Source organism: Nerophis ophidion, linkage group LG26 (assembly GCF_033978795.1).
Source record: "Nerophis ophidion isolate RoL-2023_Sa linkage group LG26, RoL_Noph_v1.0, whole genome shotgun sequence".
NCBI lineage: Eukaryota > Metazoa > Chordata > Actinopteri > Syngnathiformes > Syngnathidae > Nerophis > Nerophis ophidion.
In genome coordinates this window covers 30,370,449-30,387,891 of record NC_084636.1, presented here as the reverse complement: position 1 = coordinate 30,387,891, position 17,443 = coordinate 30,370,449, and the positions used below count along the sequence as shown (strand labels likewise).

At 41.4% G+C, this 17,443-nt stretch overlaps 1 protein-coding gene across 2 annotated transcripts; it reads right to left on the bottom strand.

The window, feature by feature from the left end:
- Positions 1 to 5,262: 5,262 nt before the first annotated feature.
- Positions 5,263 to 12,247, bottom strand: LOC133543517 (zinc finger and BTB domain-containing protein 24-like). 2 transcript variants are annotated; one of them, XM_061888120.1, is made up of 2 exons: positions 11,852 to 12,247; positions 5,263 to 6,419 (listed from the first exon to the last, which is right to left on the bottom strand). In XM_061888120.1, the coding sequence occupies exons 1-2, from the start codon at positions 12,021 to 12,023 to the stop codon at positions 5,413 to 5,415; spliced, it is 1,179 nt and encodes a 392-aa protein (XP_061744104.1). In that variant the 5' UTR covers positions 12,024 to 12,247; the 3' UTR covers positions 5,263 to 5,412. The 2 variants fall into 2 exon arrangements, with proteins under 2 accessions (XP_061744104.1, XP_061744105.1); XM_061888121.1 differs by having other exon boundaries at positions 5,263 to 6,416.
- Positions 12,248 to 17,443: the final 5,196 nt, after the last annotated feature.

The following is a 17,443-nucleotide window of genomic DNA, read 5'->3' as shown; positions in this document are numbered from 1 at the left end:
TTCTTCTTCTTCTTCTTTTGTTTTTATGGCGGTTGGCAAGCAACCTTCTGGCGCCACCTACTGTAATGGAGTGTGGACCGAGGTGGATCCCTACTCTACATTCTTTTATTTAACCCAGTGTTTTTTAAATATGTGTATATTGCTTTATACCCTATGTTTTCTGAATGCAATCCTAATATACCTCCCACTTCTAACCTAACATTTTCTTTTGCTAACTTATTTTCCAGTATTTCTCTTTCTCTATTATATTTCCTACATTGTATTAAGACATGGTCAACATTTTCTATCTGGTGGCAAAAATCACACAGCCCTGTAGTATGTTTGCCTATCAATTTTAGTGAACTATTTAGATATGTATGTCCTAATCTCATTCTAGTAATAATGTCTTCTTCTTTCCTATTTCTACCCCCTCCTCTCATGACACCTAGTCTCCTCTGGACTTTGTAAAACTCTCTACCTTTTGTTTCCTTATTCCAATTATCCTGCCACTTTTTATTGTGTTCTATCTTGATAGGCAAACATACTACAGGGCTGTGTGATTTTTGCCACCAAATAGAGAATGTTGACCATGTCTTAATACAATGTAGGACATATAATAGAGAAAGAGAAATACTGGAAAATAAGTTAGCAAAAGAAAATATTAGGTTAGAAGTGGGAAGTATATTAGGATTGCATTCAGAAAACATAGGATATAAAGCAATATACACATATTTAAAAAACACTGGGTTAAGTAAAAGAATATAGAGTAGGGATCCACCTCGGTCCACACTCCATTACAGTAGGTGGCGGTAATGCACATTGCAACACATACCAATACGGCATTTTTAGTTTACTAAATTGCGATTTTATATTTCGCGCGGAAGTATCATGCTAAAATGTAGCGCTATGATGACGCGAGCGAGTGACGTCACGCATTGCAGAGGACATTTTGTTCCAGCACCGTTCCCAGCTATAAGTTCTGTCGTTTCATTGCATAATTCCACAGTATTCTGGACTTCTGTGTTGCTGAATCTTTTGCAATTTGTTCAATGAATAATGGAGACGTCAAAGAAGAAAGCAGTAGGTGGGAAGCGGTGTATTGCGGCCGCCTTTAGCAACACAAACGCAGCCGGTGTTTCATTGTTTACATTCCGAAAGATGGCGGTGAAGCTTTACTGCTTGCCTGTGTATCGGCTGGGGACATCTCTGCGCTGCTGATCCGCCTCCGCTTGGGATGGTTTCCTGAACGGGACTCTCGCTGCTGTGTTGGATCCGCTTTGGACTGGACTCTCGCGGCTGTGTTGGAATCTTTATGGATTGAATCATGTTGGACCCGCTCGACATCCATTGCTTTCCTCCTCTCCAAGGTTCTCATAGTCATCATTGTCACCGACGTCCCACTGGGTGTGAGTTTTCCTTGCCCTTATGTGGGCCTACCGAGGATGTCGTAGTGGTTTGTGCAGCCCTTTGAGACACTAGTGATTTAGGGCTATATAAGTAAACATTGATTGATTGATTGATATCTTAATTATGTTCTTCACTTCTTCTTTACTGTGCTTAATCTCCATATTTACTTCTGTTTTAGTGGTTGCTTGTTTTGCGTATCTATCAGCTAACTCATTTCCCTCAACTCCTACATGAGCAGGAACCCAGAGAAATGTTACCACACCTCCCGCTTTATTTATCCTGTATATTGCCTGAACTATTTCATAAACTATATCTAGTCTTGTGTCTGATGCTATGTTTTTTATGCTCGTCAATGCACTGCCGGAGTCCGAGCACACGACTACTTTCCTTGCTTTGTTTTCCTCTATCCAGTTAACTGCCATATAAATTGCTACCAATTCCCCCGTAAAAACAGATAGTTTATCATTAATTCTTTTATTTAACACTATATTTCTCTGTGGCATAACTGCAGCAGCTCCTACTTTACTATTTATAGTTTTTGATGCATCTGTGTATATCATAATATTATCAAAAAACATTTCCTCAATCCATTGTTCTAAAACGCGGCCCGCAGATGATTTCGGCCTTTTTCTTCGTTGGGGTCCACTTGTGTAGATAGATAGATGGATAGATAGTACTTTATTTATTCCGTCAGGAGAGTTCCTTCAGACAAACATTACAGGGAGACAGAACAGGATCGCTGACGGGTCTGCCGGCTTCCAGCGCCCCTTACAAAAAAGATGACATACAGGTAAACAAGGGGGGTGGGGGGGAGAAAAAAAATAGAAGATTAAAATAAAATTAAAAAATCGGTCTTAGCTTAGGCCCTGGAGTGGGGGTGCAGACTGAGGCCAAAGGGGGAAAAAAAATGCTGTGACGTCACAGCATTGCCTTTGAAGTCCTCCGACTTAGTTGGACAAGAACCGCTGACAGTGAATATGAAATTTTCTTGGAATTTCTCCCAACATTACTGCAGTTATCAGTTATAGCCAATATGTATGTGTGAGAAAAATCCCAAGACTATTTCATCTCCACAGAACTGTTTCATGAGGGGTATGTGTGGGAAAAATCACAAGACTATTTCATCACTACAGAACTGTTTCATGAGGGGTTCCCTCAATCATCAGGAGATCTCCTGATGATTGAGGGAACCCCTCATGAAACAGTTCTGTAGAGATGAAATAGTCTTGTGATTTTTCCCACATATACACATATATATATATATATGTATATATATATATATATATATATATATATATATATATTATATATACATATATATACATATATGTATATATATATGTGTATATATATATATATATATATATATATATATATAATATGTATATGTATATATATATATGTATATATATATATATATATATACATATATATATAGCTCACTCAATTTCAGTGAATAACTTAAATTTAGAACACAGCATCATCGTTTTCACAGCTTTTTGGTTGTTAGAGGTAGATAGTGTTTTAACGTAGAGTTTTAATTCTTTTTATTTTGAGTTATTTTTTTAAATGTTTATTTATAAATTTCAACATTTACAAACAGTTAAGAAACAATAATCAAAATAAGGCCAACAACAGTATAAAACATTACAAAACATTATAAAAACAGTACAAAACAGCGCCAGGGGGTTGTAAATTCAAAGTAACAAAAATAGAATACAAAAATATATATATATATAATAAACAAAATGCAAAGCCATAGGCTCACTCAAATTCAGTAAATAACTTAAATTTGGAACACAGTATCATCGTTTTCACAGCGTTTTTGTTGTCAGAGGCAGAGAGCTTTGTAATGTAGAGTTCAAAACCTTTTTTAAAAGCACAACAGACAGGTCGGGTATTGAGAAACTTACATTTATGAATATAAAACTTAGCCATTAGAATAATGAGGTTGCAAAGGTAAAATTCCTTTACACATTTTTGTTCATACAGTGTAAAACCAAATATCACATCTTTAAAACAAAGCACAAATGTGTCATGGATATTGTCCAGGATGAAGCGACAGTTTATTTTGAGTTTGTCCAATCATTGTTCCTTGCAGGATGACGTAGTGTAGTGTGTGAAGTATCGCGAGACTTGATGTCGTGCTGTGTGAATCAAGACGCAATGCTTGATTTAAAAAAAAAAAAAAAAAAAGATAAACAATAAAACAAAGAAATAACAACTAGTTCATGAAAAATACGACTAAAAAAAGTGAAAACAATAAACAAGAGAAAATATATAATTCATTAAACAACTTGAACTAGGAAGAATAAATATTTTATTGAAATTGCTGGGTTTTTTTCCCCTTCTTTTAGTGTCTAGTCCAGGGGTCGGCAACCCAAAATGTTGAAAGAGCCATATTGGACGAAAAATACACCCCAAAAAATATTTCTGGAGCCGCAAAAAAAATAAAAGCCTTATATAAGTGTTATAATGAAGGCAATACATGATGTACGTGTCTATAATAGTTATATTAGCCTACTATCAAAATGACTTTAAAAGCCTTATATAAGTGTTATAATGAAGGCAATACATGATGTACGTGTCTATATTAGTTATATTAGCCTACTATCAAAATGACTTTAAAAGCCTTATATAAGTGTTATAATGAAGGCAATGCATGATGTACGTGTCTATATTAGTTATATTAGCCTACTATCAAAATGACTTTAAAAGCCTTATATAAGTGTTATAATGAAGGCAACACATGACGTGTCTATATTAGTTATATTAGCCTACTATCAAAATGACTTTAAAAGCCTTATATAAGTGTTATAATGAAGGCAACACATGATGTGTCTATATTAGTTATATTAGCCTACTATCAAAATGACTTTAAAAGCCTTATATAAGTGTCATAATGAAGGCAACACATCAATCAATCAATCAATGTTTACTTATATAGCCCTAAATCACTAGTGTCTCAAAGGGCTGCACAAACCACTACGACATCCTCGGTAGGCCCACATAAGGGCAAGGAAAACTCACACCCAGTGGGACGTCGGTGACAATGATGACTATGAGAACCTTGGAGAGGAGGAAAGCAATGGATGTCGAGCGGGTCTAACATGATACTGTGAAAGTTCAATCCATAATGGATCCAACACAGTCGCGAGAGTCCAGTCCAAAGCGGATCCAACACAGCAGCGAGAGTCCCGTTCACAGCGGAGCCAGCAGGAAACCATCCCAAGCGGAGGCGGATCAGCAGCGTAGAGATGTCCCCAGCCGATACACAGGCAAGCAGTACATGGCCACCGGATCGGATCGGACCGGACCCCCTCCACAAGGGAGAGTGGGACATAGGAGAAAAAGAAAAGAAACGGCAGATCAACTGGTCTAAAAAGGGAGTCTATTTAAAGGCTGGAGTATACAAATGAGTTTTAAGGTGAGACTTAAATGCTTCTAATGTACCACTGTTGTGGTAAGAACTACAAAATATAAACCTTTGGTGTCGACCAAGCAGGATACATTGTTGTCGTCTACACCCAAACACTTGGAGTTTCTGGTGAGTTGAGTCATTTGAACATATTCCTCAGCAGGGTGAATTTTCAAAAAGGATCTTTATTTTATAGGGACGGCGTGGCGCAGTGGTAGAGTGGCCGTGCGCAACCCGAGGGTCACTGGTTCAAATCCCACCTAGAACCAACCTCGTCACGTCCGTTGTGTCCTGAGCAAGACACTTCACCCTTGCTCCTGATGGTTGCTGGTTGGCGCCTTGCATGGCAGCTCCCTCCATCAGTGTGTGAATGTGTGTGTGAATGGGTAAATGTGGAAGTAGTGTCAAAGCGCTTTGAGTACCTTGAAGGTAGAAAAGCGCTATACAAGTACAACCCATTTATTTATTTATTTATTTATTTTAGTCTGCAGTGGCAACATGTTTCCATTTTGTTTACATATATCCAAAACCATGTATGTATAGTTTGTTAAAGCACAGATGTCATATACACTAAGTAAACCAACACGTGGACAAAAAGTACGGAAACTTCATTGACCGGGTTTTTTGTCACCGGAGCAGTGGTGTTGCCTCAAACCCTCCTTGAAGGTGAATCTTCTATTGCACACACCGCAATGGAACGGCTTCTCGCCGGTGTGTATTCTCATGTGTTTGTTGATGTACCCTCTGGTGAGGAATTGTTTGGAACAAACCGAGCAAGCGAAACGTTTCACTTCGTTGTGTTTCCTCATGTGTACTATCATGCCACCCTTTTTGGTAAACGTCTTCCGGCATTGAGGGCACTCAAAGGGTTTGCGCTTTGTGCGACGTCGCCAATCACCTCGAGAGTCCTTATTACTCTTCGTTGGTGCTTTGGTGTCTTCGCTGTGGTCGGTCACGGAAGAGTCGGACGCCACGTTGTTCATGTCTGACAGTGGAGCAAAGTTGCCGTCTGCGTGCTCTCTTTTATGTACCGTCATGTGTCTGGTCAAATAATCCTTAAAGAAGAATCTTTTCGCGCAAAATGGGCAAGCGAATGGTTTCTTTCCAGAATGTGTTATCATGTGTCTGAGCAAATACCCCTTTTGCCCAAATGTTTTACCGCATTGAGAGCATTCAAAGTGTTGGTCAACATTGAGATGTCTCATATCAGCTTTAGAGTCCTTCATACTCTTCAGCGGTGTGTCATCGCTGTGATCGGCGGTCTCCGAAGAATCTGACATCATGTCGTCCAGGTCTGACAGTGGAGCAAAGAGGCTGCCTGGTTCTGAGTTTATTTCCTCGCAATGCTCTTCATCATCTTCTGTTGTCATGTGATGACTTAGAAGCTCCCCCCCTCTGTCTGCCTCCCATTGACTGTGATGAAACAGTAAAGACTGAGCTTCATCTTCATCATCAGCCTCCCCTAACCATTGAAGCTGCTGCCATGGCTCCTCCTCTTCCTCTTTAATGTGAGGGGGTTCTAGCTCTTCCTGCTCCACGCTGAAGCTCCAATCCTGCCGTTCGGAGGGGACCTCTTCTTCTTCTTCTGTCTTTATTGACACCTGCAGGACATCTGCTGGACACACGCATAGCAAACATGGTTAGAGACAATGGAACCCCGTTCAGCAATAAGTTCCGAACTTTTTCTCTTATCTTTCTTCCTAAGTGATTTCCTAAGAGGAGTCTATTCAATTTCATGACGTGTTCTTAAACGCCCAAACTGTTCCCACCTGCTGTTCTTAAGTTGCTGAATGCCAAATGGTTAGCGTGTGCGTGTCTATCATAAATTGCATTTAAACACGCCCTTATTTCCCCAATATACATATGTAAACACCCTTAATTCCATAATTTGCATCGGTAAACGCCCTTAATTCCCCATATATGGGCACAATTCCGGTGGAAAAGCCAAACATCAGACACACGGAGAAAACACAAGCAGATTACAGAAGATAAATTCGCATTACTGAAAACACCGCACCGATCCGCCTGTCGATCTCGTGAACAAGGCTCTGAGGTTCCACACTAAATATCAGATGAAAAAAAAAATACAGAACTGATAACATTTGGAGGTGTAATATTCTAGGTACCTTTTAAATTCAGGCTCTGGGAACAAATAAAACACCAGTTTCTTCAGATTTAACAAGTACTCTAAAATTTAGCACACCACTGTGTTGTATGTGTTTATTTTTATATTTTTATTTATAATTGGGTAAAATAATTCAATGCGTTTTAAATACTTATCAGCACACTCAACAATACCGTGATAATACCCATAACCGTGATAATTGTGGCCACAATAACCGTAATATGAAATGTTCAGACCGTTACATTCCTATAAAAAACGAACTATCACCATAAAGCTGTATTAATCATTCACTGATGACCATAGGTCAGTATGAGGTAAATTGAGAGCTTTGCCTTCCGGCTCAGCTCCTTCTTCACCACAACGGATTGATGCAGCTTCCGCATTACTGAAAACACCGCACCGATCCGCCAGTCGATCTCGTGAACAAGGCTTCAAGGTTCCACACTAAATATTAAATGAAATTGTAACAAAAAAAAAGGACAGAACTGATAAAACATGGAGGTGAAATATTCTCAGTACTTTAGGAATTCAGGCTCTGGGAACAAAAAAAACACTAGTTTCTTCATATTTAACAAGTGCTCTAAGAATTTAGCACACCACTGTGTTTATTTTGATTTTTTAAATTAAACTTGGCTAAAATATTCCAGTGTAATGAATACTTTCGAGCACACTCAACAATTCCGTGATAATACCGATAACTGTGATAATTGTGGTCAAAATAACCGTGATATGAAATGTTAATACTGTTATATTCCTATAAAAAACTAAATATCACCCTAAAGCTGTATTAATCAATCACTGATGTAATTGTGTTACAAAAAGAAGACAGTAAATTAATGTATGTATTGTAAAGGCTCTGAAGTGGGAAAGGGGTAGGGTTAAATAAGCTCTGCTTCTTCCTACTCCTTTTCGGACATGATGTAAAGAGGACGGATATGAAATTGTGTGATGTAATACAGTGATTCTCAAATGGGGGTACGCTAACTTCCTCCAACCTCCACGGACAAAGCTTCGAACAATGGGAGACCGGGCTTTCTGCTCCCAGTCTGTGGAACGCTCTCCCTGACCACCTGAGGGCACAACAGACTGTGGATGCTTTTTAAAAAGACTGAAAAACCCATCTTTAAAAAAAAAAACTTTTTATAGACATGCATGCTGGTTCTGGCTATTGGGCTGTTTCTAGTTTTATATTTTATTTATTTTTATTATCTTTTTACTATTATTATTATTACTATTTTTTACACTGTGGCACTTTGAGGTTGTTTGCTCAACGTGAAGTGCGTTTTACAAATAAAATCTATTATTATTATTATTATTTAGGGGGCGGCATGGCGTAGTGGGTAGAGCGGCCGTGCCAGAAACCTGGGGGTTGCAGGTTCGCTTCCCACCTATTAACATCCAAATCGCTGCCGTTGTGTCCTTGGGCAGGACACTTCATCCTTTGCCCCCGGCGTCGCTCACACTGGTGAATGATGAATGAATGAATGATTGGTGGTGGTCGGAGGGGCCGTAGGCCCAAACTGGCAGCCACACTTCCGTCAGTCTACCCCAGGGCAGCTGTGGCTACTGATGTAGCTTACCACCACCAGGTGTGAATGAATGATGGGTTCCCACTTCTATGTGAGCGCTTTGAGTATCCAACAATACAAAAGCGGGACATAAATCTAATCGATTATTATTATTATTATTACTTGAAGGTATGCCAAGGGGTACGTGAGATTTTTTGAAAATATTCTAAAAATAGCAACAATTCAAAAATCCTTTATAAATATATTTATTGAATAATACTTCAACAAAATATGAATGTAAGTTCATAAACTGAAAAAGAATACAACAATGCAATATTCAGTGTTGACAGCTAGATTTTTTGTGTACATGTTCCATAAATATTGATGTTAAAGATTTATTTTTTGTGAAGAAATGTTTAGAATTAAGTCGATAAATCCAGATAGATCTCTATTACAATCCCCAAAGAGGGCACTTTAAGTTGATGATTACTTCTATGTGTAGAAATCTTTATTTATAATTGAATCCATCCATCCATTCATTTCCTACCGCTTATTCCCTTTTGGGGTGGCAGGGGGCGCTGGTGCCTATCTCAGCTACAATCGGGCGGAAGGCGGTTTTTACCCTGGACAAGTCGCCACCTCATTGCAGATAGACAGACAACATTCACACTCACATTCACACACTAGGGCCAATTTAGTGTTGCCAATCAACCTATCCCCAGGTGCATGTCTTTGGAAGTGGGAGGAAGCCGGAGTACCCGGAGGGAACCCACGCATTCACGGGGAGAACATGCAAACTCCACACAGAAAGATCCCGAGCCCTGGATTGAACCCAGGACTACTCAGGACTTTCGTATTGTGAGGCAGACGCACTAACCCCTCTTCCACCGTGCTGCCTCACTTGTTTATTTTTCAACAAGTTTTTAGTTATTTTTATATCTTTTTTTTCCAAATAGTTCAATAAAAACCACTACAAATGAGCTACATTTTGCACTGTTATACAATTTAATAAATCAGAAACTGATGACATAGTGCTGTATTTTACTTCTTTATCTCTTTTTTCCAACCAAAAATGCTTTGCTCTGATTAGGGGGTACTTGAATTAAAAAAATGTTCACAGGGGGTACATCACTGGAAAAAAGGTTGAGAACCACTGATGTAATATACTGTAGATGTGTTCCATGTTCAAAATAAAGTACATCCATCCATCCATTTTCTTCCGCTTGTCTCTTTTGAGGGCTTCACGGTGGAAGAGGGGTTAGTGCGTCTGCCTCACAATACGAAGGTCCTGCAGTCCTGGGTTCAATCCCAGGCTCGGGATCTTTCTGTGTGGAGTTTGCATGTTCTCCCCGTGAATGCGTGGGTTCCCTCCGGGTACTCCGGCTTCCTCCCACTTCCAAAGACATGCACCTGGGGATAGGTTGATTGGCAACACTAAATTGGCCCTAGTGTGTGAATGTGAGTGTGAATGTTGTCTGTCTATCTGTGTTGGCCCTGCGATGAGGTGGCGACTTGTCCAGGGTGTACACCGCCTCCCGCCCGATTGTAACTGAGATAGCGCCAGCGCCCCCCGCCACCCCAAAAGGGAATAAGCGGTAGAAAATGGATGGACGGATATCTCTTTTGGGGTCGCTGGAGCCTATCTCAGCTGCATTCGGGCGGAAGGCGGGGTACTAAAATAAATAAATAAAATAAAAATATTATGTCACAATACGAAAAGTGCTGCAGTCCTGGGTTCAATCCCAGGCTCGGGATCTTTCTGTGTGGAGTTTGCATGTTCTCCCCGTGAATGCGTGGGTTCCCTCCGGGTACTCCGGCTTCCTCCCACTTCCAAAGACATGCACCTGGGGATAGGTTGATTGGCAACACTAAATTGGCCCTAGTGTGTGAATGTGAGTGTGAATGTTGTCTGTCTATCTGTGTTGGCCTTCCGATAAGTTGGCGACTTGTCCAGGGTGTACCCTGCCTTCCGCCCGATTGTAGCTGAGATAGGCGCCAGCGCCCCCCGCGACCCCAAAAGGGAATAAGCGGTAGAAAATGGATGGATGGAAGTTTTAAGTTATTTTTATATATATTTTTTCCAAATAGTTCAAGAAAGACCACTACAAATGAACAATATTGGGGGTACGCGTACCCCTGGGGGTACTTGAAGGTATGCCAAGGGGTACGTGAGATTTTTTTGAAAATATTCTAAAAACAGCAACAATTCAAAAATCCTTTATAAATATATTTATTGAATAATACTTCAACAAAATATGAATGTAAGTTCATAAACTGTGAGAAGAAATGCAACAATGCAAGATTCAGTGTTGACAGCTCGATTTTTTGTGGACATGTTCCATAAATATTGATGTTAAAGATTTATTTTTTTTGTGAAGAAATTTTCAGAATTAAGTTCATAAATCCAAATGGATCTCTATTATCTGCTGCTTTAATGTCTTTAATGTCCTATGTGTTCTTTGATGTTTGAGTACTATGGCTATGAGTTGTTGTTTTTTTCCCCTTGGCCTCAGTCTGCACCCCCTCTCCAGGGCCCAGGCTAAGACTGATTTTTTAAAATTTTATTTTAATCTTCTATTTTTTTCTCCCATTCCCCCCCTTGTTTACGTGTATGTCATCTTTTTTTGTAAGGGGCGCTGGAAGCCGGCAGACCCGTCAGCGATCCTGTTCTGTCTCCCTTTAATGTTTGTCTGATGTTGAATGGGATTGTGCTGAAAATTGTAATTTTCCTGAAGGAACTCTCCTGACGGAATAAATAAAGTACTATCTAATCAAATCTAATCTATTAAAATCCCCAAAGAGGGCACTTTAAGTTGATGATTAATTCTATGTGTAGAAATCTTTATTTATAATGGAATCAATTGTTTATTTTTCAACAAGTTTTTAGTTATTTTGATATCTTTTTTTCCAAATAGTTAAAGACCATTACAAATGAGCAATATTTTGCACTGTTATACAATTTAATAAATCAGAAACTGATGACATAGTGCTGTATTTTACTTCTTTATCTCTTTTTTTCAACCAAAAATGCTTTGCTCTGATTAGGGGGTACTTGAATAAAAAAAAAAAGTACATCACTGGAAAAAAGGTTGAGAACCACTGATGTAATATACTGGAGATGTGTTCATGTTCTAAATAAACTTCATCCATCCATCCATTTTCTACCGCTTGTCCCTTTTGTGGTCGCTGGAGCCAATCTCAGCTGTATTAGGGCGGAAAGCGGGGTACGAAAATAAATAAATAAAATACAAATATTATGTTAGGCACCCCAATGAAAATGAAAATATTTTGCAGCTAAGGGACAAGCGGTAGGAAATGGATGGATGTCGCCCCACCCCCACACTACCCACCATGTCTACGTGCCCGCCCCACTATTTGAGGACGTCCCTGAAGCGTTAAATGAAACACACAAACCTCCTTTGTGGAGCCTATAATCCACAGACCTCACAGCGTCCAGTTGCTCCTTTGTTCTCGAAAGTTCCTCCTCGTACTCCGCGATGATTCTTTTAAACACACCAAATATTTCTTCCACGGCGGCGTTGAGTCGCTGATCCACCAAATCCCTCAGCTTTTGGATTTTGCACATTTTCTCTCCCCCGCAAACTCACGCTTGACGACGTAAATCTTTTGCGTGAGCGAATAAATGGTGTTGGTTTAAGTCCGCCAACACCGAGAATGCGTCGTTCGTCGCTCTTAATGTCGCAGACGTGTGCGGATAAAAGCATAAAAAAAGGAACAACAAAGAGATATTTTTTGCGGCGGCTCAGCAATGGCGGGGTTTGGCGCCGTAGACGACGTCGCTGGCTGATGACGTCGGAACATCGCGCGAGAGTTCGTCTGCGTTAAAATAACATTTTTGTGTGTTAGCATTTCTTGTTAGAATGTTACGATTAACAATCAAATCTTCGAGAATGATTAAGAGTACAAAAGCCCTTGAATTAATGTGTAATAAAAAAACAAACATTTGAAGTGATTTAGGTATCTATTTTTGTCTTTTGTTTTTTTCATCCATCCATCCATCCATCTTCTTCCGCTTATCCGAGGTCGGGTCGCGGGGGCAGCAGCCTAAGCAGGGAAGCCCAGACTTCCCTCTCCCCAGCCACTTCGTCTAGCTCTTCCCGGGGGATCCCGAGGCGTTCCCAGGCCAGCCGGGAGACATAGTCTTCCCAACGTGTCCTGGGTCTTCTCCGTGGCCTCCTACCGGTTGGACGTGCCCTAAACACCTCCCTAGGGAGGCGTTCGGGTGGCATCCTGACCAGATGCCCGAACCACCTCATCTGGCTCCTCTCGATGTGAAGGAGCAGCGGCTTTACTTTGAGTTCCTCCCGGATGGCAGAGCTTCTCACCCTATCTCTAAGGGAGAGACCTGGAAACTCATTTGGGCCGCTTGTACCCGTGATCTTATCCTTTCGGTCATGACCCAAAGCTCATGACCATAGGTGAGGATGGGAACGTAGATCGACCGGTAAATTGAGAGCTTTGCCTTCCGGCTCAGCTCCTTCTTCACCACAACGGATCGGTACAACGTCCGCATTACTGAAGACGCCGCACCGATCCGCCTGTCGATCTCACGATCCACTTTTCCCCCACTCGTGAACAAGACTCCTAGGTACTTGAACTCCTCCACTTGGGGCAGGGTCTCCTCCCCAACCCGGAGATGGCATTCCACCCTTTTCCGGGAGAGAACCATGGACTCGGACTTGGAGGTGCTGATTCTCATTCCGGTCGCTTCACACTCGGCTGCGAACCGATCCAGTGAGAGCTGAAGATCCCGGTCAGATGAAGCCATCAGTTTTTTTCATATTATTATTTATTAATATATAATACTTTATCTCAGGGGTCACCAACCTTGTTGAAACCAAGAGCTACTTCTTGGGTACTGATCAATGCGAAGGGCTACCAGTTTGATACACACTTAAATACATTGCCAGAAATAGCCAATTTGCTCAAATTACCTTTAACTCAATCATCCATCCATCCATTTGCTACCGCTTAATCCCTTTTTGGGCCCGCGGGGGGCGCCTATCTCAGCTACAATTGGGCGGAAGGCGGGGTACACCCTGGACAAGTCGCCACCTCATCGCAGGGCCAACACAGATAGACAAACAACATTCACACTCACATTCACACCCATCCATCCATCCATTTTCTACCGCTTGTCCCTTACGGGGTCGCGGGGGGCGCTGGCGCCTATCTCAGCTACAATCGGGCGGAAGGCGGGGTACACCCTGGACAAGTCGCCGCCTCATCGCAGGGCCAACACAGATAGACAAACAACATTCACACTCACATTCACACCCATCCATCCATCCATTTTCTACCGCTTGTCCCTTACGGGGTCGCGGGGGGCGCTGGCGCCTATCTCAGCTACAATCGGGCGGAAGGCGGGGTACACCCTGGACGAGTCGCCACCTCATCGCAGGGCCAACACAGATAGACAAACAACATTCACACTCACATTCACACCCATCCATCCATCCATTTCTACCGCTTGTCCCTTACGGGGTCGCGGGGGGCGCTGGGGCCTATCTCAGCTACAATCGGGCGGAAGGCGGGGTACACCCTGGACAAGTCGCCACCTCATCGCAGGGCCAACACAGATAGACAAACAACATTCACACTCACATTCACACCCATCCATCCATCCATTTTCTACCGCTTGTCCCTTACGGGGTCGCGGGGGGCGCTGGGGCCTATCTCAGCTACAATCGGGCGGAAGGCGGGGTACACCCTGGACAAGTCGCCACCTCATCGCAGGGCCAACACAGATAGACAAACAACATTCACACTCACATTCACACCCATCCATCCATCCATTTTCTACTGCTTGTCCCGTACGGGGTCGCGGGGGGCGCTGGCGCCTATCTCAGCTACAATCGGGCGGAAGGCGGGGTCCACCCTGGACAAGTCGCCGCCTCATCGCAGGGCCAACACAGATAGACAAACAACATTCACACTCACATTCACACACTAGGGCCAATTTAGTGTTGCCAATCAACCTATCCCCAGGTGCATGTCTTTGGAAGTGGGAGGAAGCCGGAGTACCCGGAGGGAACCCACGCATTCACGGGGAGAACATGCAAACTCCACCCAGAAAGATCCCGAGCCTGGGATTGAACCCAGGACTGCAGGACCTTCGTATTGTGAAGCAGACGCACTAACCCCTCTGCCACCGTGAAGCCCTCAAAAGAGACAAGCGGTAGACTACGACATCCTCGGAAGAACCCACATAAGGGCAAGGAGAACTCACACCCAGTGGGACGCCAGTGACAATGATGAGTATGAGAAATCTTGGAGAGGACCTCAAATGTGGGCAACCCCCGCCCTTCTAGGGGACCGAAAGCAACGGATGTCGAGCGGGTCTAACATGATACTGTGAAAGTTCAATCCATAGTGGCTCCAACACAGCCGCGAGAGTTCAGTTCGAAGTGGATCCAAGACAGCAGCGAGAGTCCCGTCCACAGGAAACCATCCCAAGCGGAGTCGAATCAGCATCGTAGAGATGTCCCCAACCGATACACAGGCGAGCGGTCCATCCTGGGTCCCGACTCTGGACAGCCACTACTTCATCCGAGGTCATCGGACCGAACCCCCTCCACAAGGGAGGGGGGGGACAGAGGAAAAAAGAAAAGAAGCGGCAGATCAAGTGGTCTAAAAAGGAGGTCTATTTAAAGGCTAGAGTATACAAATGAGTTTTAAGGTGAGACTTAAATGCTTCTACTGAGGTGGCATCTCGAACTGTTACCGGGAGGGCATTCCAGAGTACTGGAGCCCGAACGGAAAAAGCTCTATAGCCCGCAGACTTTTTTGGGGCTTTAGGAATCACTAATAAGCCGGAGTCCTTTGAAGGCAGATTTCTTGCCGGGACATATGGTACAATACAATCGGCAAGATAGGCTGGAGCTAGACCGTGTAGTATTTTATACGTAAGTAGTAAAACCTTAAAGTCACATCTTAAGTGCACAGGAAGCCAGTGCAGGTGAGCCAGTACAGGCGTAATGTGATCAAACTTTCTTGTTCTTGTCAAAAGTCTAGCAGCCGCATTTTGTACCAACTGTAATCTTTTAATGCTAGACATGGGGAGACCCGAAAATAATACGTTACAGTAATCGAGGCGAGACGTAACAAACGCATGGATAATGATCTCAGCGTCTTTAGTGGACAGAATGGAGCGAATTTTAGCGATATTACGGAGATGAAAGAAGGCTGTTTTAGTAACGCTTTTAATGTGTGGCTCAAAGGAGAGAGTTGGGTCGAAGATAATACCCAGATTCTTTACCGAGTCACTTTGTTTAATTATTTGGTTGTCAAATGTTACAGTTGTATTATTAAATAGAGGTCGGTGTCTAGCAGGACCGATAATCAGCATTTCCGTTAACTCTATGTTATTATTAATAATTAATGGTATTTATCTTTGTGGAAACACAGATCATCTTAATGATTTCTCACAATAAATATATATTTTTGATGACATGCTTTAAATACCCCGCGACCCCAAAAAAGGGAATAAGCGGTAAAAAAAATGTATGGATGTATGTTTTAAATAGGTTAAAATCCCATCTGCACTTTGTTAGACTATATAACAAATTGGACCAAGCTTTATTTCTAACAAAGACAAATCTTTATTTCTTCTAAATTTTGCGGAACAAAAATTTTAAAAGAAATTCCAAAGACTTTGAAATAATATTTAAATTTGATTCTACAGATTTTCTAGATTTGCCAGAATAATTTTTGGGAATTTTAATCATAATAAGTTTGAAGAAATATTTCACAAATATTCTCCGTCGAAAAAACAGAAGCTAAAATGAAGAATTAAATTACAATTTATTTATGTAAAAAAAAATATATTTACTTGAACATTGATTTGAATTGTCAGGAAAGAAGAGGAAGGAATTTAAAAGGTAAAAAGGTATATGTGTTTAAAAATTTAAAAATCATTTTTAAGGTAGTAATTTTCGCGAAAACTGTCTTACTGAAAGTTATAAGAAGCAAAGTAAAAAAATAAATGAATTTATTTAAACAAGTGAAGACCAAGTCTTTAAAATAGATGCAGCTCACTGGTAAGTGCTGCTATTTGAGCTATTTTAAGAACAGGCCATCGGGCGATTCATCTGGTCCTCACGGGCTACCCTGCTCTATCTGTATTTGCTTTTGTTTTTTTTTTCTTTGACATGTTTAACTGATGTCGTGATTTGCCTGATGTGTAGATCGTTAGTAATTTTTAAAGTGCCTTGACTTTTGTGTGCATTATAAATGTATGTTTGTTCAATAAAAATAAAAATAAAAACATTCAGAACGAAAAGAAAAGTAACGAAGGCGTTTCCGGTGCTTAAGTGTGCAACAGTGACATCTAGCGGTGATGTCTCGAAGCTGCGTGCGGGGTTTTTGTTCTCATATAATAAATATCCATCCATTTCTACCGCATATTCCCTTTATATATATATATATATATACATTTATATATATATAGATACATATATTTAAAATGCAAAACGTACAAATAAATAATTTACAAAAACAACAAAATAAACAATTTATTGTTAGAATAAAAAAATAAAAATGAATATACGGATAGGTTGATTGCCAACACTAAATCGGCCCAAGTGTGTGGATGTAAGTGTGAATTTTGTCTGTCCATCTGTGTTGGCCCTGCGGTGAGGTGGCAACTTGTCCAGTATGTACCCCGCCTTCCACCCGAATGCAGCTGAGATAGGCTCCAGCACCCCTCGCAACCCCGAAGGGACAAGCGGTAGAAAATTGGATGGATGGAAAAAAGCTCAAGATGTGACTTTAAGGTTTTACTACTTATGTATAAAATACTACACGGTCTAGCTCCATCCTATCTTGCTGATTGTATTGTACCATATGTACCGGCAAGAAATCTGCGTTCATTAGTGATTCCCAGAGCCCAAAAAAAGTCTGCGGGCTATAGAGCGTTTTCCATTCGGGCTCCAGTACTCTGGAATGCCCTCCCGGTAACAGTTCGAGATGCCACCTCAGTAGAAG